Source organism: Cyanistes caeruleus, chromosome Z (genome assembly GCF_971803275.1).
Source record: "Cyanistes caeruleus chromosome Z, bCyaCae1.hap1.1, whole genome shotgun sequence".
Taxonomy (NCBI): domain Eukaryota; kingdom Metazoa; phylum Chordata; class Aves; order Passeriformes; family Paridae; genus Cyanistes; species Cyanistes caeruleus.
The window spans coordinates 64,682,301-64,703,274 of NC_141732.1; the positions used below are offsets into that span (position 1 = coordinate 64,682,301).

Genomic DNA, 20,974 nt, shown 5'->3' on the forward strand with positions numbered 1-20,974 from the left:
ATGGGGCTTTGAACAACCTGGTCTGGTGGAAGATGTCTCAGCTCCTGCTGGGGCAGCTGGACCTAGATGATATTTATGGTCCCTTCCAATCCAAACAATTCTATGATTCTGTTATTTCTGTGAGGTAGGATATCACCAGGACTGTTTGCTCTTTAAAACTGCCTCACTTCCTTGAGAAATGGTTTTCTTCCGTCCTTTTTTATATTACCTGTCCTTAATTCTTATACTTGTTGGTTTTTCTCCAGCACAGGCTGGTATAAAGTTGAAGAGGAGTAGATGCATGTGGAGAAGGAGTGCTTTTGGTTCCATCTGTGGGCTGGCCACTCACTCCTTAGCCAGGTTAAACTAGAGGATTGCTTTATCCTGTGTGAGGAATGGTGTAGCAGGTTAGGAGACCTTGAGCCTTCCATTGGGGTTTGGATTGTAACCCTGTGTTGGGGTGGAAGATCTTGAGTAGAGTGGTCACTACTTAATGACATTGTGGACAATCAGAGAAGGCATCTAGTAATGATGCTGGGATTTTTATCTGTGCTGAACATCACTCAGGCTGGCAGTGGTTACATTTATCTACATTCATCTCTTTTGGTAGCCACAAAATAAACAGCTATCTTAGGTTTTGTCCTTACTACTGAAGTCACAAAGAAAGTGAAGATGTCATAGAAGTCATATATATGGAGATGAACCCTGGCTTTTGGTTTTTTTTTTTGTAGAGATGTAACCACCTGTACAGCAGTATGGATACTGAGGAGCCTGCAACTTTAGCTTACACTGTGAAATGCACTGAATTTTGTTGTACTTATTGAAAGTTAATATATTCGTACAGTTTATTTATATATTCTTCACCTCCCCAGCCCTACACAATGTATAATTTAATTCTGGTGCCTTGTGTGTTTTATTACTTGCATTCAATTATTCCACTGCTGTTCCCAGTTGTTTCATATCGTTAACATTATAGTTGTCTGTCTTGTGTTTTCGTGTCGCCTCTTCACATTATCTCTTCAAGGTTTGAGGTTTCTTTGTGCTTGCATGATCTCAGACAACATCGGATCTATGGAACCTACTGTGTGCAAGCATTACTTTTTTTAATAAACTTCTTGAGGTTTATCAGCAGCTTCAGAGGATTAACCAGTCCTCTGCATAGAAGTGTGTGCAAGTACTAGAAGTCTATTTGTTCAAAGGTATCTTAACTGAAAAATAAATTGTAAAAGGAGACCATATCCATAAGTATAACCAGGAGGGGGGAAGGGAGCAGAGTTAGGGCTGGGCTTTCAACCTTAATTCTGTATTTCAAGAGTTCTGAATGCTTGGTTTGTTAGCATTAGTGCTGCACTAACTTCGGGTATTTTTCCATGAGAGTGTGTGTGTTTAACCAACTAAGCATGAAATCCCTTGCTTCTGTTTGTCCCTATTAAATAGTGGCAACAAAAGAAACAGACAGGAGATGGGTCCAGAACAAAGCAGAAATAATGGAGTATTTCACCCCAAAAAGGAGAGTGAAACGAGAAGTACAATGAGTAGGCAAAGACAGACTCAACAGCTGGAGGCAGTTTAATGTGTTGTAGGGAGTACTAATTCAGGGACATTTGCTGCCCAGAGCTTCAATCTGTGATCTCTGATTGGCACATATATCAGAAGTGTTTTGCCATCCCTGCTATAAATACAATATGCTTTTCCCAGAAGAAATCTCCATAGGGCTTTAAGGGACACTGTCTAGGATTTTCAGCATAAATACTTGTCTGCCTAAAACCCAGAATCATCTGGTTGGGTTAGAAATGTGTAAGGAGGAGTAGAACTGGCTAGCTTCTTCCCTTAACTCTTACAAAATGATTCTACATGCATGTGCAACATTCATGCACACTGAAAAGTAAAAGGAAAGTAACAGTGCTGCTGAATATTGCAAAGATTTCTGCAGACTGCACCACTTACTACTCCCAGTTTCCTGGATAAATCCATTGTTTTTTTAAAAAACTGCTTAAATGCATACATTTTTGAAGGTATCTTATTGTTTTATTTTCAGTATTTAAAAATATGTAAACTACATGTAATAGTTCATTAAAAAAATTAACTCCTGACTCTCCCTGCCTGCCTCTCTTTGGATGCCTATTTTCCCCACCTAGTGGCTATATCTTTGAGTGTCATATTCTCAAAAAGTACAAAAGCTGACAATTTGATACCTCATTTCCTTTATACTAAGTAAGGTCTTACCCTGATATGATGAGAAGGCTCAAAATAATGTTCCATTTTTGTTTCTAGTAGTGAGGTCTGAATACATGACTATATCCCAAGCAACCTTTCAGTCACTGTGCCAACTAGCTCTACGTGACCCTGTATTTGCAGTAGTCCGATGTTTTCTTCTCTGTCCGCTCTGACACTTCTTCTAAGAGTCACTGTTTGGTTTAGAGTTTGTTTCGTAATACCTAAAAGGCAGGATTTTATTGTCCTTTGAGCAAATCAGGTTTGGGAATCAATGGAGGAGACTTCCAGGTCTATACCTGTTAGTTCAAGCTTTTTTATGCCTTTTGGGTTGCCTAAATGGAGTGGCCTATGCTGGTTTGAGAAAGTCAGTTGTGAATTGAGCAATTCTCTCAATGTTTTTGATATATTTGTGTTTTGGAGTTCTGGAATGATTTCTTTAGTTACTGGTACACAGTTCATGCAGTTTTGTGGTTTCCAGAGTGCACTGTAATACATGATGACATAAATAATGTGTAGTTCTAGTCCATGGTTATAAAATATTTCAGGATGCATTTCCTGTCTACAATAAAATGTATATAAGCTAAAAGATGTAATTCTATTTGAATGGTATGTGACTTCTGAATTTTCTACTCCCCACAGATACTGTGTAGCTACTAAATGTGGCTGCCACAGTTGTGACAATAAAGATTTAGTCTCTGTAATGGATACTTAATTTGCCCTAACTTTGTTAGGAAGCAGGTAACTTTAGGCTGCTGAGAGAACAGGAAGAGAGTGATCAGGGTGTTTGTATAGTGATATTTCCAGTGGGAAAGATGTTCATTGAGCTTGAGTAAGGAGGATTGCAAAACAAGTTTATTAAGTCTAAATCTGTTATTACAAGCATCCCCTTCAGTGTGCTCTAGAATTTCTCATCTCAGCTGCTGTTAAGTGCTGTACACAATAGCTTAAGTTTCACCAGCTTTTTGAAGCTAGAATATTAAAAAATTGTTTTCACTACAACTAAACTGATTTACTGAAGGAAATTAGCCTAGCAGAAGGACAAAAACATGAATATAGCAAAGGTATGGGAGTCATATCAAATAAAATAGAAGGGTGGTCTGGAGGGAGCCATGTTCCTGTCTTCTAGGAGTCTGTCTGAAATTTTCATGCCTAACTGTGCTTAGTAACAACGGATAAATGAGAGGGTGGTGAGTCTGCATGTGCTGCTTTGGAGATGCACTCTGACCTGGATTTTTGATCTTGTGTTTCATCCACAGCACATAAAGATTCTCCAGACTAAGTTAGACTTAAGGACTTCGCAGTAGAGAGATCTTGAAGTTCACAAAACCTTCCTGACACCCACAGAGCCTCCATATATGCTCTGCAAAGAGCAGAAATTATCTTCCACAGAACTATATGTTATTAGATGTTGTCAGGGCCTGAGGGTCACGTCTGGTTGCATAAGAAGCAACACAGTGGCTGGACAGAGAAGTACAGCATTGCATCAGCTTGTCTATTCCTTTATATTTTTCAAAGTGACATCAAGAGGTTGTTGCAAAGATGCCATGATGACAGGGACAAATTGAATCCTTTTAAAGACTGTCTGTAGAGGGTCCGACACACAGCCTCAGGAGCTCTGGCAAGCTCTGAAGGGTTTTATGTGGCCTTCAGCTTGATATCCATTAAGTGGAAGCTCTATTTAAAGGAGTTTATCTTGTTCAATGAACTCAGTTGGCCTTTCTCACTTAAGTACCACAGTAGAATGTTTGCTTTGGCTTTGTAAAACCTATGAGATAGGTACAAACCAGTAAACAGAACATCAGTAAATAAAGCTAGAAGGCAAGTTTATTCCTTTAAGGTATGGAGGCATACAAGGGCCAACTGTCTTAAAATAAAATCTTGATAGATATTATTTTTAAAATCTGCTGCCTTTATTCAGCTTAAATATTATTGTACATATTCTTACTTCTCCTAAAATGTTTCCTTTCTCTCTTTTAAAAGGTGCTGAAGTAGTTTTCTAGCTTTCACTGAGTTTGTCTTTTGCTTCTTCAAATGAATGATAACTGTTTTGGCAGCAGGTGTAATAGCTTACCATCTATACTGAAAGAATCCAATTAAAGTTCTGCGTTGAGTGAGCCGTCCTTTTATAATCACATTCTCACTGGACGACTTGCTCACAGGGTCAGACCCCACTGTTTGTATTAGAGCCTTACTGACATCAGTGCAGTTTCTCTGCTCCTCCAGTAGCCCTCAGCGAGAAAACCTGGGCAGTTGTCAAGACAAAGTAGGTTAAGGTTGTAAAGACTGGATTTCTTTTCCTGCAATCAGTGCAGTGCAGACTTGTGGTTAAGATGGAAATAAAGAGCTGGGGCTGTGTAAAAACAGAATGTGTGAGAAAGGGCTGATTGCACAGACATGTTTTCCTTCGCTATTAGAGCAGATGTCGTCCGTTGATATAAAGGTGGCAGATACTGGGGAAAAGGTTATTTTATATGTATAAATATAAATATATAAAAATATATATGTATTTATTTTTATATTTATATATATTGGGGTGGCGGAAGTCTACCTTGGAAATTAGTGGGCAGTTATGCTCTATACATAAAATACAGACTTCCTAGCTTTCCTGGAATTGTATGCTTTTAAGTTTTTACATAAAAAGTTTCTAAGTTTCATATAAACAAAGAACTAAAGAACTTAATGAAGGCCTGAGGAATCTTTTGGATAAACTTGGCTACTTTGACAAAACTGTTTAAGTGAGCAGAACTGTGAAGTAGAATTTGTGTAAGAGATTTTTATTTGTTTACATCACAGTTCATTTATACTTCTCCAGGGGAAGAGAGAGATCTATCTGTTTTTTACTAGAGGTATGTCCAGCAAGATTGATTGATTGATTTACTTGCACACTGTACCCTTTAACAGCTGTTGTTATGAGCTAAAATTCATGACAAAACAAACCCAGAAAGGACATTAGTGGAGCAAGGGTCTCTGATTCTTTTCTCTGACAACAGGTAGAGCCTGGTCAGCAGCTGCTTAGGATTGGCTCTGATATTCACATGGTATTGCATGAAATTGGCACAGGAAGGAAACTCGTGCATAATCAGCTGCAAAGCTGTATAGGGCACGTGCCTGTCTCATGGTGTGAGCAGGTGTGCACTGTTTTGTGCAGTTTGTGAGCTTTTGGGAAATGGATGTCATATTCCTCACACCAGCTTTTTGAGGTTTAGGTGAAAAGTTAAAATGTATGTTTGTTTTCTTATAAAGTTGGTCTAGATTTTAGTTGAGGTGATCTTAGTCTATTAATTGTTTACTTAGTCAAAATAATAACTTGGAATAATAATTTGCTTCTCACCAGTGCCTTTAAGTTTATAAACTTCCTTCTTAGAAGGTTAAATGAATAAACATTTGCAAAAAAGAAAAGTAACCTCTTTCTTTTGTTTTTGTTTTGTTTGTTTTGCCCTGCCCTGGCAGTGTTTTAGAGCCCTTTGCTGCAAGGGACCGCCACCACCACGACCCGAGTATGACTTGGTTTGCATAGGCCTCTCTGGTTCTGGCAAGACAACTCTTCTGTCTCAGCTCTGCAGCGAAAGCCCGGAGAATATTGTGTCTACCACAGGTAGGATGCTGCCCATATTCCATAGTGTGCTGGAACGTTGCCCAAAGATAACTCCTGAAACACATAGCAAAGGCTGTAGAGAGCTTCAGCCTACTTATCTTGCTGTTGAAAGTAGCTAATGGATCACTTTGGAACTACCATTACTTTCTTTCAGTATTTGTTCATACATTGGGGAATATCCATGAAAACATACTGTTTGAAATATGTTAAAAGTCTAAACAGTGTGATCTAATGAAGCAGAACCATAACATACAGTAGCACTGTACTGTAGACATACATTAAAATATTCCTTCTCATTTTACTTTTGATTTTTAAACAGTCTCACTATATATTGGGGAGAAAGGAGGAGAACCTGCTGTAAAAGAGAATAGGACAGTGATGCTCTGAAACTAAAATTGGGATTTATTCCTGAACACACTTGGTCCACACTGCCTTGTGTTATCTGCTAGAAAACAAAAGAATAAATGTAATGGAAATACTTTTTTTTGGTGATAATCCCAGCTTTTTAGATGAGCAACAGGCTTGTTTATGTAGTAAGGGCAGATTGTGATCAAAGAATCAATTTGCAGAAAGTTTCAGCAGTACTGAGAAGATATATAAAACAGACAGTACAACCACAGATAAGAGGTACCTTAAGTCCAAAAAATTTGAATAGGCATGTTGTTAATGGTGAACCAGAATGCCTAATACTGAAAAGCATGTTCTGATTGAAAAAAACCCAAAACAAAACCAAGCAACCAACAAAAAACAAACAAAGAACAAAACAGCACCAGAAAAGCCAGAAACAACACGTGAAGTAATAAGAGGGAATACCTGGCTGGAAAGTTCAGAAAGAGGGCAGATTAGGTCATGGAGGTTGAAGAAATCTGGTTCAGTGGCTGCAGCAGTTACTGAGGCTGATGGAATGGATACTGAGTGTTGTGCAAGTACCTTGTGTTTACAGTTACATGGCTTTGTACTGTAGCTGCGGTTCATGGGCTTGAATTCCATGATTGTGCCTTAGCAACCCTAACTGTTTTTCAGTGTATGTTTTCTTAATTTACAAGAACATAAGATTATTTAATACAACTGTAAGTAAAATGTAAAACAGATACAAGAACATAGTGTATTTATTAACCTGTGAATAATTAACCTGTGGCCTCTATAGTGGTGTTACTGGCAATATTGGAGAGATCTGACGGTTGTGAAAAGGTGACTTAACTCAAAAAGTTAGAAGGAAATTGCAGAGTAATGAGCCATTTTTTAAAAAAAATAAAAATATCCTTCTCTTGAGCTTTATCTCTGGGGTTAGAACAAATTATGCTTTAGCACTTTTGACCCTGAAAGAAATAGTAACAGCAATATAAATAGAGGTATAGAGCTATCAGAGGAAGTAATGAAAACACAAAATTAAAAATTAAATTGATTTACTTTTTCTAGAGAGATGCAATAAAAATCATTATGTAATTAGGCAACTCGAGGAACGCAGACCAACTCTGGAGAATACGAGGCAGGCAAACCAAAATTATGCATATGTAGGTTATTCAGCTTATAATTAATCTTCTTAAATGTGCCATATCAGACAATATTGTGGAGAATCCAAGAATACAAAGTGACAGCTTCTCCACTTAGGTTTCTAACTATAATATATATTTTTGCTTTTTTTTCATCAAAGCCACTCAGTCCGTTCCATTTTTTATTTTTTTCTCAGAAGAGTTTAGGATTTCTTTTAAGACAACAGTCCCAAAAATATCAGATAATTATTTCCTTCAGATTTTCTTGTACCTTCCTCTATTGCATCTAGCACTGACCATAGTAGGAGTACTGTACCATCTTATTGGTCTAACTAGGGAGAAAAAAAATCTTGTTTCTTTTAAATGATAGCTAATAAATGTGAAGTGAAACACATTTTCTCTAAACTTCTTTACTCAGTTCATAGGTATGTAATCACATTGAAACTACTTGTGCTAGGTGGAAATAAATTTAATGTCTGTCTGGATATTTTTTGCTGAAAGATTGGACATATATTTTCCTATATAAAGTGTTATGTGCGCTTATATATGTGTATGCACTGAACATGAAAAATTTAGTGTATACTACATTGATATGGCTGGCAGCCTTTCACATTCCCTTTCTCTTGTCTATCTGAATTTTCAGTTAAGGGTAATGATCACATTTTGATGGTGATTTTTTATTTGGTTGTTTTTTTAAATTTTTTCTTCCAGTTTTAAGCAAAAACCAGGCTATTAGAGCATTTGTAGATGTTTCCAGTGTGCTTATGACCATTTTAATGCATCCAACTAAGGTCTGTAGAAAGATCTTCCAGTTAATAACACTTATAGAAAGGAATAATAATCCAAGTACAACCAAAACCTATGAAGTTTAAATGGAAGAATACAGTGATTTGAATTGCATGTTGTCTTCAATGTCTCCTAAAATTTGCAGAATAATCACCTCATATTACTGGTAGTCTGAATTATCCACTTTAGCTCCAGATGCAGTAAAATATGATTTTATAGAAGGATATTCTGTTAGATGGTCTGGATGGAAGTTTTGGGCTAAATTTTGTGTGCCAGGTACTTAAAATTGAAAATTGCATTCCTTATCCTTATTTATTCTTGTCCTACTTCATGGAACTTGTCCAACTCCTACCCCCTTCACATTCCCTTAAAACTGACTTTTTAAACACATTGAAACAGATTTCTCAGGCAAAATCCTGGTTCTTGATGGAAAAAGTTTTGTTTTTTTTTTCTGAATATATGCAATTGATTGCAAATGGCTCCTTTAACAAATAGCTTACAATGCTCTTTATTTCTCTTCTCAGGTTTTAGTATCAAAGCAGTGCCATTCCAGAACGCAATTTTGAATGTGAAAGAACTTGGAGGTATGGCATTTATTCCTTTGTTTATAAAACATGCAATGTCTAAATCTCATTGTAACTGTCAGTTGTTTTTAATTGGTAGTTATTTTAATTTTAAAATGGTAGATTGGTATAGCTGGAGTTAAAAATCTCCAATCTCTGATAAAGCTGAGAAAAGTTTTACAAATCCTGACCTCAGAAACAAAGGGTGAAAAGCAGGAGGAGTGGAAAGCGTGTGATGTGTCTTCTTAACGTAATTTCTTGGATTGCAGTGGTTAAATTATACAGAAATACAAACTGGACTGTAATTTTAGTATGGCTCATGTGGCTGCTCAAGGAAGTGTATGTTCCTTGTGTTTATTGTATGTATAAACTTTCACTTATGAGAACTGGCTCAGGTAACTATGTGAACATTTGTCAAAACCAATATATTTACTGCACCACTGAAAGTGTTGCAAAGGCAGCCAACTTATAATGAGTTATATTCTTTGAGAACTGTTCTCTTGTTGGATTTATTGGATTTTGGAGCAATAGTTGTTTTATGGTTGTAGGATTTTTTTAAAAGTTTCTATATACAAGGCAAGCTATTCGGCTCCCAATTCTGACTCTGAGTCTCAAGTGAGGTTGTTCATGACAAGGAAGAAAACACTCCCCTGATGAGAATTCTTGTGAAGTCTAATGCTCTTCTAATTTAAAACCCACTTAGATCATCTTGATATTCTAGAATTTCTGTATGTCGTCTTTATTATTTATTATTAATATTGAGGATATTTATTAGATTTTTCAGCAAGCCTGTAACCTCTTTTAAATAATGTGCGGTAGAATTTGACTCAGTTCTTGAGGAAAGTTTCAGGAGATATAATTGCATGGTAGTTTTCTTACCTGAACTTGTTTCAAGAAAGTTTTGAGATAAGTACATGTGGAAGGCATGGTCCATGGATTTAAATATACATGTCCCTGTTTGAGCATGTATTTTGTAAAAAAAAACAACAAACCCACCAAAAAACCCAGTGACAAGGGGTCACTCCTCGGGGATAGTATAGATACTGCTTGAATGTGTTATGTGCATTATGTGCACTTAGTTGTAATGTCACTTTTTGTATTTTTTCAAAAATAGGGTGAATCATTTGCAGTCTAGTTTATATGTTCTGCTACCTAAGCTATATCAAATACATAATCTGTGTAGGTAAATACAATTTTTGATCAAGAACTGGATCTGTGTATTCTATAGCAGATACTTGTTAAAGTCTCTTAACCATTTCTGATTATACGACTTTTATGCATGTATGTGTGTTTTGAGAAATCTTATCTAAGTGAAGAGTCTTGGCTCATGATGAGAAGCATCCAGAATACTTGATTTGTTGTTTTCATCCATTTATCTCTTCTCAAAGACAGAAGGATTGTCACAATTTTTTACTGCACTTCTTATTTTCTTTTTCCTTTGACTATGGGTGTTTGTATGTCTGTATTTAAAAACTAAGTTATTTAAATAAAATACAGACATGTTTGCATGTATTTAAAATATGTAATCTGATTTCTTATATGAAAAATTGCAGAAAAATGCTTGTTCTGTTACTTTTTCACTGTCTAGGTAAGAGAGCAAAAGCAAGATTCTAAAAGTTTGTTTTGTTCCAGAAGTTAATGGTCACTAGTGGTGTTCCCTAGGACTCATTTTGGGTCCCAGTTTTCTTTAATATCTTTATTGATGCTCCGGACAAGGGGATCAAGTTCATTCTCAGTTTGCAGATGACACTGATTTGGGTGGGAGTGTTGATCTGCAGGAGAGATGAAGTCCCTGCAGAGGGCTCAGGACAGGCTGGATCATGGGCTGAGGCCAATGGTGTGAGGTTCAACAAGGCCCAGTGCTGGCTCCTGCCCTTGGGTCACACCAACCCCAGGCAGTGCCACAGGCTGGGGCAGAGTGGCTGGAAAGGACCTGGGGCTGCTGGTGGCAGCAGCTGAACATGAGCCAGGCTGTGCCCAGGTGGCCAAGAAGGCCAATGGCATCCTGGCCTGGCTCAGCAATAGTGTGGCCAGCAGGAGCAGGGCAGGGATTGTCCCCCTGTCCTGGGCACTGGTGAGGCCACACCTGGAGTGCTGTGGCCAGTTCTGGGCCCTGACTGCAGGAAAGACACTGAGGGGCTGGAGTGAGTCCAGAGAAGGGCAGGGGAGCTGGGGCAGGCTCTGGAGCACAAGTGCTGTGAGGAGCAGCAGAGGAAACTCCTCAGCTGAAAGGGTGTTTAGTCTGGAGAAAAGCAAGGTCAGAGGTGACCTTATCACTCTCCACAGCTGCCCGAAGGGAGGCTGTGGCCAGGTGGGGGGCACTCTCTTCTTCCTGTCAGCCAGCAACAGGATGAGAGGACATGGACTCAAGCTCAAGGGAGGTTCAGGCTGGACATCAGGAAGAATTTCTTCGTGAAAACAGTTGTTAAACATTGGAATGACTGCTGAGGGAGTCACCATCCCTGGAGGTGTTCAAGAAACAACTGGATGTGGCACTTAGTGCCATGATCTACTTTACAAGGTGGTGATAGGTCAAAGGTTGTACTTGATGATCTTAGAGGTCTTTTCCAACCTAAATCATTCTGTGATTCTCTAGTCAGCATTTAACCTTTTAGCTGAGAAACATGTTCCTGTTTGATGAGGGTAAAACCTGAGATTTCTGGACTAGGCATGGTTTCTCTCCTGCTCCTATGTGAAAATAAAACATTTTACATTTGTCATGCCAAGACATTACTGTTACATTTTACTTCGGAATTTCTGCTTCTGATGTTGAAGAGAAGCCCTTGTTTTGCCTGATTGCTGCATTTTTTTGTCTTATTCCTGGCTTTTGTCTTCAGTCATTATGCTATTGTTAAATAATTTCTCTTTACTGTGAAGGAAACTTGAGGGAAGGCATCTTTTCTTAACACCCGCTTCTATTGTTACATGTTATTTACAAAGTGAAGTTCTATATAGTTTTAATTTTTATTGCTTTCTTTTTAGGCTTAAGTAACAAAAATCTTCATATGTTATCATACAGTAACATATTAACAGCCACTATTTAAAATACAGCAGAAGTTATACTGGTTAAGGTTCTTATATTCAGCAGCCAAGCATTTATGTGAAACAGATGCTGACTATGTAGTTATGTTTCTGTTTCGTTGAAGTAGTATTCTTCCTTGAGGTCAAAGATGGTGCTAGTTTTTACTGTGCTGGTTGTCTCCAAAGATGATAATGAAGCCAGGTTTTATTTCTTTGTTTCTACAGGGACTGTAAATTTTCAGGCAAAATATGTAGAACATAGTCTCTCTTCTTTAATCTGTTCAAGGAATGATTATCTCTTCATCCTCTTTTAAGATTTAAGGACAGGGAGCAAAGTTTGTTGTGCTCTCTTTGAAGAAGTTTTTCTTTGAAGTGCATGATTCTAGAATATTAAAAATTGAACCAAATTTCTGGGTTTTTTAAATTGTTTTTGTTTCCTAAGACAGGAAATTGCAGTCCTAACAGAAAATAAAGGGTTTATCCAATTTGATAAATGGTAAATGTTTTTTCTAAAAACCTGGAATTTGATCCTGAGAGCTTTCAAATCTAACATTGGGTTTTCTTGAATTACTTGAAAAGGCAGTCTTGCTTTATTTGATGACAAAGTTGAACTGCCTGGTCTCTAAGTTGCTATTTTGCTATACCAGTAATTCCTTCCTTATCCCCCAGAAGCTAAAAAAATTACTGGTTTTTTCCCCCCCAAAAATTTGGTCTATAAGATAATATGTATAATTTAAATTAACATGGAGATGTGCCATGCCCTAGTCCACATTCTTTCAGAATGTACCAGGACAGTTGGAAATATCTGTCTTTACTATGAGACTGCTGAGTAATGGTATGGAAAGAAACTACAGTTGTGGTGATTTCCTCTTATGGTGCAGTAATTTTTTGTGGGAGCTAAGGATGACACTGTGTGTGATGAACACAGAGAAGAGTGGGAGAAGACTGCGGAAATCAGACAGATGATAATGTTTGTTGTTCAGAAGATTCTACAGTGTTTGGTTGAAAAAAGTCTGGGATACTGAACACTGAGGTTGGTTCTCAAGATAGCTAATCAAGGAGTAAAGGCAATAGGATGCTTTTTCTTTTGTTCTAACAAATTTCAACCTGGAAACACAAAGGCTGAAAGCACCATTTATTTCCTGTGTTTTTTCAATTATTTGCAGTTGTAATGCTGTCAAAACAGAATATAAAGTTGTGGTTTAAATATTTATTCAGTCCTATATCAAGATTTAAGGTCCATCCTGGTAGTCAACTAAGAATTTCCAGTTGTCTTTTTAGAATAAGTTATTTAATAATTTCATTTGGTGTCTTGTAAAGGCAGAGTTAAAAACTACAAGTGAGATGCCAAATAATGACCCAGGTCAAATTTAAAAGAATGATTCTGGATGTGAGCAGCTCTTCTTCTTAAAAAGTTTAAAAATACTAGCATCATTCTATAGGGTTTAGTAATGTTCCATCTTTTATTTATTAAAATGTATTGTCAATATGTTTGTGTTAGGTTTTGTGATACCCCCTAAAGCCATTTTCTAAAATGTAGAGACTACACATTGTATAGTCATATTGGAAAATTGACTTAGGACAAAAATCTGTTAAGTGCTTAGCAAGAGTGGAGTGGTTAATATCAGGAATGCTCTTGTCTCCAGTTGGTTGAGCCTGCCCAGGAAAAGAGATGAGAACTTGCCTCCCTACTGCTGTTACTTCTTAAGCTTGATTACCAGAGTCATAAATTCACATTCTTAGGCCAGCTAAATTAATTGTCTAGGTGACAGCTTGAGAACAAATAGCTTAAAATAGGTTTAGTTAAACAAAGCATGCGTATTTTGCCTTAATTTGGAAGTAAAGAGCATCAGAAAAGAGAGTAGGAGGAGAAGCCATGCTGTTGTGGAGTCCAACTTGAATGGAAAAGATGAGATTCTGGAGAAGACAGCAACAATTTTCAGGTAGTATCTGCCGGGTGAAAAAAATTATAGATGTGGGAGAAAATAACATTATTCTATTAATTGCAATTTAAAATCTAAATATTTTTGGGGAATTTCTCTCTTTCTTTGCTCTGTGGAGGTAGAGTATTGAACACCCTTCTAGCAAAAAGGAGCAGCTAACATTTCATCAAGTTAGTCATCAGAAAACTGATCCCACAAGTAAATGCCAGCCTAAGTCATCTACACAGGGATGAGCTTACACAAAGCAATAAAATCTCCATACTGTACTTGAATAAAAGGCACTTGACACCTCTACAAAATCTGGTTGTGGAGTACATGCAATGCCATCTGCAACATAGCTGAATTGAACAGTTTATAGAATGTCTTAGCAGATGAAATTTTTAGATGACCCTTTTGAGCTGTCCACACAGTAAGTCACACAGAGACATTCCACTTCCAAAAGCATAAAAGTTAGATCTGTTTGCTATCAATCATTCTCAGTCTGCTGTTCTAAAGGTGCCTAAACACAGGCTCTGTCTCATAGTTTCCTCATTTTATAGATAAGAAAAATCATTTACACCTGCTTATGGACCTTTTTAATGTGAGTCTGAGGAAGCTCTAATTCAGCATAGTGATTTTACCACTGCTCTTTGGAAATACTGTGCTTTTGCTACAATTAGGTTTCTACAGTGTGAACAGACAACCTGCAGTTTGTCTCACTGCAAGTAGGAACCATGCAAGCAATGCCTATCACAGCTGTGTAAATAGGATAAGCAAAATACAGAATTTCCTAGTTAAGCTTTTTGTGGGTGAGGACTGGTTTTTTTGTTTTTTTTTTTGTTTGTGAGATATTTAGTGGAGAGAAAAGCAGAACATTTGGTTTGCTTAAAAGTCTTTGCCTCCTGTTGGGCTTGCAGTGCCATTTTCCTCAGGCAGAATCAAAGAATGGAGTACAGCAGCTTAGTTAAGCATCAGAAATGATACTAATATTTTAGGAACATCCTCTATTCCCTGCCCCCCCCCCCAAAAAAAAAGTTTTCTCTTAGATTCTAGACCAGCTAAAGCTTTAAACTTCTGTAGACCAATAGACCAATTAACACAGGCTAAACAGAAATACACAGCTCTGGTAGAATTGCTGCTTCTTTTATACTACTGCCTACTACTAGTTTGAAGAGCCATAGAGAAAGATTGTTTTGAGCTTTATTTGAGGTTCACAGTTATCAAAGCTGTGACTGCAGCTCAGGGGAGGGTACATTTGAACCTTGCTGGGTGCTGGCAGCAGTCTTACTGTGGAATTGTGCCTCTGCTTCTGAGACCCTGGCTGTCTCAGTCCTCTAGCAGATGTGGGAGACGGACACAGATGCAGATTATCTTGTTGGCAGCCAGTCTTTGCTCGCCCTGGAGGGCACACTGTGTGTTTGTGAATTTAAAAACACAAGCCCCAAACAGTTAAAGAAAAAGAGAAAGGGGTGAAGAATGGCTGGCTGTGTCACCTGCTGCAAACTATTAAATCTTCAGGTATCAGGCTTAAATAGATGTTAAAGCATATTGCAGGGCGCACATATCCTTCTCTTTGTTTTAAATTTATTTGTAAATTCTTAAAATGAACTTTATAATGAATTTTATGTTCTTGACTAGAACAGGAGATATTTTTTTCAAATTGCAAGTCTTATTTTAACGTGTTAATATAATACACACACCCAAGTAGTTCAAACTGTCTTTCTGCAGGCAAGTATAGTGTTTTTAAAACTTCCAAGTGCTTGAAACCCAAATGTTGTTCCAACAGATTTAATATCAGAGTAAGATGGAGATTCAAAGTTGGAAACAGCACTGAAGTTAGCTAATAAGGAAAATACTAAAGGCTTGATTTCCAGATTAATCTCACTGGGGAAGCCTGGAAGGCAGACAAGAGATGACAGAGATGGTTTCTATAAACTTTGGTTTGATAAGAAAAATAAAATGAAGTGCCATAAACTTATATGCATTTCAGATTTTGTATGTTTTGAAGCAGAAATTTTTTTCCTCAATATCTTTTGTCTTCTTTTTTCCTTCTATGCTGTTTTTTCATACTGTATTTGGATTGCTGCAGTGAATATAGCTGATTTGGCAATCTCAAAATATTCCTTTTTCTGGAGAATAAGTGCCAGTTTCCTGCTGCCATTTTTTGTGCATTGCAGGAGTGCACTGCCTGAAAGCCTAGAGAAAGTAGGCTGTGATCACTTGGTTTTAGACCCTAGGAAGCAGAAGTCCTGGGACTTCTGAAAATGTAGATTTTGGTTTAGCATCTGTATTGTCACAGTAGCCATAGAAAGTAGCCTTGGAATGATGACTGACATTACGCCCGTGGAAGTGCTTGTATCTCTGTGTGAATATGTTGGATGGGACAAATTCCGTTCATAGCAGGTATCTTAGGATTTATAAATTTGTTTGTAATAAAAGGGAGCTAGCATAACACCAACACCACCAACAACAACAACTGTTGCTCTATTGGGAATGGCAATAAGAACGACACAGACTCTCTCATGGAGTCCGAACTGGAGAAGTTTCTCGGTTTATTACCTCAGATCTTTTTTATAGACCAATATGTGAAAGTACAGAAAAGAAAACTCTTATTGGTTAGTAAACTAACACATCACCATCATTGGTCAGTGGGGTTCACTCCCCCTTGACTTTCTCTTGCAAGAAAACAAGGAACTGACAAACAGCACCTGCAAGGCTGCTTTCTGTCTCTGAGGATTGTTTTAATTCCTCCCTATGAATTCCCAGGCCATTTTCCTAGGCAAGACTGAGAAAGCTGTGTGGCCTGTAATTTCCACAAGCACCGTGCTCCCTGCATCAGAGTTAGCATCCATAAACAACAACAACAACAGCAAGTCTGTATATGGGATTTATTTAAGGGTGGAATACTGGGAAACCTGCCCAAGACAGATAAGGAGCAGCCACATCTCTTGAACATGTTAAGATTTATAAGGTTTCAGGCATCTTCTTGACTACTCATGAAAATGCATCAGTTTTACCTGTAAGGTAAATATGATGTGAAGTGAAGGTAGAAACCCTACATAGTTTTAGAAACATTTATTTTCCAGCGGTTTTCTTGGTGTGAGAGACTAGAGTATATTTACAGATTTTGCAAGAATGGATAAGATATTTCTTTTTCCCTTCCCTTCTTTCTTACTCCCCCACCCATAACACCCAGTGTTACACAGAAAAAGATTTTGTGTCAGAGTCCTTGGCATTTTTTCACCTTTATGATTATTAGAAGTGTTCTGTTTAGTATCTGTAGAGGAATGATCTACATAATGCTTTAATTGACTATAAAACCTTCAGAGTAGGTGAGTGGATGGTATATTTGAAGTGGTAGAAAAGCTGTTTGCGGACTGCATTGTTTCATGTCCCCAAGTTAACTGCTTGTGATGGGAAGGAAAGAAAAAATGGTTTTCCCTCTATTTGAGACTGTAACTTTTCCAGACCTGTGATGCGTTTTGAGGCTAACAAGAGCTTTCATTCGCAGACTAGACTCTGTTGAAGCAAGAGCTCTGTGATATTCATTGTGCTCTCAATGGAGAGTTGTTGCAAGTCTGACAAGTAACAAATTTGACACATGTAAATTTCTTTCAGTGATTTTTTTTTTTGTAATGCTATGTCCTGCTATCCTGAAAGTACTGAAAAGGAGGGAATTGAAGGTAGCCTCAAACCACCACTGTGAATGAAGATGTAAATAGAAGTATTCATAGCTGAAAGGAAGATTTGTAGTTCTGTGCTTTGCATAATATATTTACAGGAGTGTGTGCTTGTATGTACTGGTTCAGATGCATGTTAAACTGGTGCATGTTAAACTGCACATAACTCAAAATCTTCCTTCCATCTCCAAGGGGTACTGTTAGCACTGATACAAATAATTAACAGTGTTAATAAGGGCATACTGTTCCTTTGACTGCTGATAAAAAAAAAATATATATATTTAAAAATATAAAAATGAAGGACTTTAAAATTATAGTTAGTTGAGTAAACCTGTTCTGTAGTAATGCTAAATAGTTGTGGTTTTTAATTGCAGCATCCTCTGTAATTTTTCTGTAAGGAGAGGTTTGGTTTTTTTTCTGTTACAAAGTAATTCAAGACTATGTCTGATCGAATAGTATTTTTTCTTTAAGAATAAGTGATGTGATTATGTTTTAATTTGGATTTTGGTGTGGTTTTTCCCTCTAATTTATTTATAAATTGCATGTTAGTCACATCACAGGACTCACTCCTGTTAAGTTCCTTCATTACTGAGGGAAAAAAAATCATATGCTTAGCGATAAGTAGTGGCTCTTGCATGTGTTTGAGGAAGCTGCTACCCTGAATGTCACATTTCAGTGAACCTGTAACGTAGTATATTCCTTCCTTCCAATGTAAATTACATTCTTCTGATGTTTTGGAGGTTCTTTCTTTCTCTCTTTCTCTCTTTCTCTCTTTCTCTCTTTCTCTCTTTCACTCTTTCTCTCTTTCTCTCTTTCTCTCTTTCTCTCTTTCTCTCTTTCTCTCTTTCTCTCTTTCTCTCTTTCTCTCTCTCTTTCTCTCTTTCTCTCTTTCTCTCTTTCTCTCTTTCTCTCTTTCTCTCTTTCTCTCTCTCTTTCTCTCTTTCTTTCTCTCATTCTCTCATTCTCTCTTTCTCTCTTTCTCTCTTTCTCTCTTTCTCTCTTTCTCTCTTTCTCTCTCTCTTTCTCTCTTTCTCTCTTTCTCTTCCTCTCTCTCTCTCTTTCTCTCTCTTTCTCTCTCTTTCTCTCTCTTTCTCTCTCTTTCTCTCTCTTTCTCTCTCTTTCTCTCTCTCTCTCTCTTTCTCTCTTTCTCTCTCTCTCTTCCTTCTTTCATCTTAGTTTAGGAAGTTTTTTGGTTGAAGAAGCAGGCATATGGTTCAAAGCTGTTATAACAGGCTGACAAATCTAAGTGCTTATTCTGTGTTACTACTGTTTTCTGGAATGTTTTGGGTACTAGTTAAGTTAAATTCCTAATTTTATCAGTCTTCTGAAAGCCTAAGGATGTTTAATGGTTGCACATTACATTTTGGATTTCTGAAGACCTCAGACTTTGAATCTTCCTGGCTTTGAAACCTTTGCAATAGATGAAAAATAAATTAATAGTTTTGCTGAACTGCACCTAAAACTGCTTGCATTCCAAGGCTATATTTGTCATGCCACAAAGTGTGAATGGCTGAAACACTATTCATAGGCTAGTGTTTTCTGCCCAGGATGACTCCAGGATAACTGCAGTCCACTACTCTGAGGAAAGAAGCTGACAGCAGATTCTGTTCCCTGGATATGAAGAGTTAAGGCAAAAGAATATCAGGTTATTTGTCTTGCAGAAATTGTGACTTCCAGCTGCTGATAGCTTATTGATGCCAAGAATTATTTTTCAAGTGCATTTGCCAGAAAAATGGTTTGAAATGGCACCCTAAGGTCCATGCTCTATCAGTCTTTTTTCCTTGTCTACTTTGTGCAAATTATTTTTATTCTTAAACCTCAGGTGATAGCCTCAGAATTGAAGTGTAAGCAATTTCAAGGCATGTCATTAGAGTAATGGAAGATCCCAAAGAAAATACCAAGTTTCATGGGACACTGTCTAAGTTGGTTCTTTTGATTATGCCATGGTGACTGACCAGGGCTGGAGAGAAAAGGACTGCTTTACTTTGGTGGTGACTCTTTTGGGACAGCTGACCTGGAGGATCAAAGTTGAGCTGCTAAAGAGCCTGAACCAAAAAGACCAGACCATAAGGTCAGCAAATCAGCATTCTCCTTTTCTGGCTTCAATGTTCCATGTAGGGATCCATGAGCTGCTTTCTTCCAAGTGCCTAGATACAAAATGTTCTGCAGTTCACCACAGTTTTTCTTTTTTGAGTGAGTATGATTACAAAGATAAGACTCAGATTCTAGCAGTGATATGTGATTGAAAAGTAGCTGACTGATGCTTAGAGCAAATAAGACAGATGTTATGTTGCTAGGAAAAAAAAATATGTTCAAAGAACTGATCATGGTCTTGGTCTTTAAGTTCATCAAAAATGATTCTGTACTAGTTTTTAAAGTAATGTGATACTTCAGATGCCTGTGACACTGCTGTGTGTGGCTATGTAAATAGTGTCCCTCTGGCAGCTTGCTTTACTTGGTTCTGAAGTAGACAGCTGTTCAGAAAGACTGGGGCACCTAACATGCTACAAAATTCTTTACAAGTACAGTTGACAGATATTTGTGTGCTACAAAAACATAGAACTAGCTTTCAGTCCTCTTCTGTATATATAATGCCAATCTTCAGATCTTGATGATAAAATAATAAAATATTCATCCTGTTTGCGCCTTGTTATTTTGGGTCTGGTTAAATTAACAGAGAGATTAGGTAAGGTCTTGACTAGGTCCAGTGACCATTTACCTTTAAGTAGGCAACTCTGTAGGTCTCTTGTAGAAAAAAAAAAAAAAAATTAGGCATGACTTAAGTATTCTCTGTAGGAAAAAGTGTGTGTGTTTGTGCGTTGACAGCTTGTGCTGGGTGCAGATACAGAAACAAAGTGTTCAGGGTTCCAGTGTGACTAATAAAAAGACAAGACTAACTAACTCCATTAGATGAGATTTGAATTCACTTGAGTTGCATACCTAAATTTGATGGAGCAAATGTTTATCTTTTCCTTCACCTTTGTTTAGTGACTGTCTTTTTTGTTGCACAATGTGTAAATTAATATTTTAAGTGTTGTATCAACGTTATGGTCATGATGTTGCATTATATCTCATTATGTTGCTCAGAAATTTTGTGTCATTTTGTTTCACCGAAAAGTAGGATTTTATTGTTTTCAGCTCTGAGTTCTTGTGTTTATATGGAAGTTCACTTCTCCCTGTTTCAAAATGAGAAATGTGCCTATAAAAGGTACCTTCCGCACATTTCTGCAAGTCACTGTCTGGCAGACGTGTCAAGTTTTCTACTAGACTATTGCTGCTGCTGTTCACTGTTTAGTGTTTGTCCCCATGAGTGTAGTGCCAGATCCAGACATACAAAGAATAGCCCATATCCAAATCATAGTTTAGATAGTTTGACAGCTGTCAAATACAATTTTTTTTTTCCTACCTCATTGCTACAACATATGCTGCTCTCCAGGGGAGACAAAAGCTTTCTGTTGATAACCTTAGTGCTTGGCTTCTGTTGAGATGGCTGAGTGCTGCTCAACTGTGTCCTAAAAATTACTGTGGCATATAAGCCTATACAGTCACTCATGTGTCTGCTGTTGGGCTCTTCCAGAATCCTTAGTGTGGTTGACAGAGCAAAAGTAGTTGAACTGAATGCCTTTTCAGCATGTTGTCACCATAGCTCCTCATTCACTGTTCAACTCACTATTGTATCATCATTCTCCTCATTAAGTATCTAATTACTTTAATAGGC

General features: G+C 37.5%; 1 protein-coding gene across 11 annotated transcripts in view; it reads left to right on the plus strand.

Annotated features, from left to right (window-relative positions):
• Positions 1-20,974, plus strand: part of ARL15 (ARF like GTPase 15) — a 284,774-nt gene that overhangs the window by 111,098 nt on the left and 152,702 nt on the right. For all 11 annotated transcript variants that reach the window (XM_086866969.1, XM_086866968.1, XM_086866972.1 and 8 more), the window contains 2 exons: positions 5,647-5,791; positions 8,595-8,654. In XM_086866969.1, the coding sequence (XP_086723095.1) occupies positions 5,647-5,791; positions 8,595-8,654 (205 nt within the window). The remainder of the gene's footprint in view (positions 1-5,646; positions 5,792-8,594; positions 8,655-20,974) is intronic.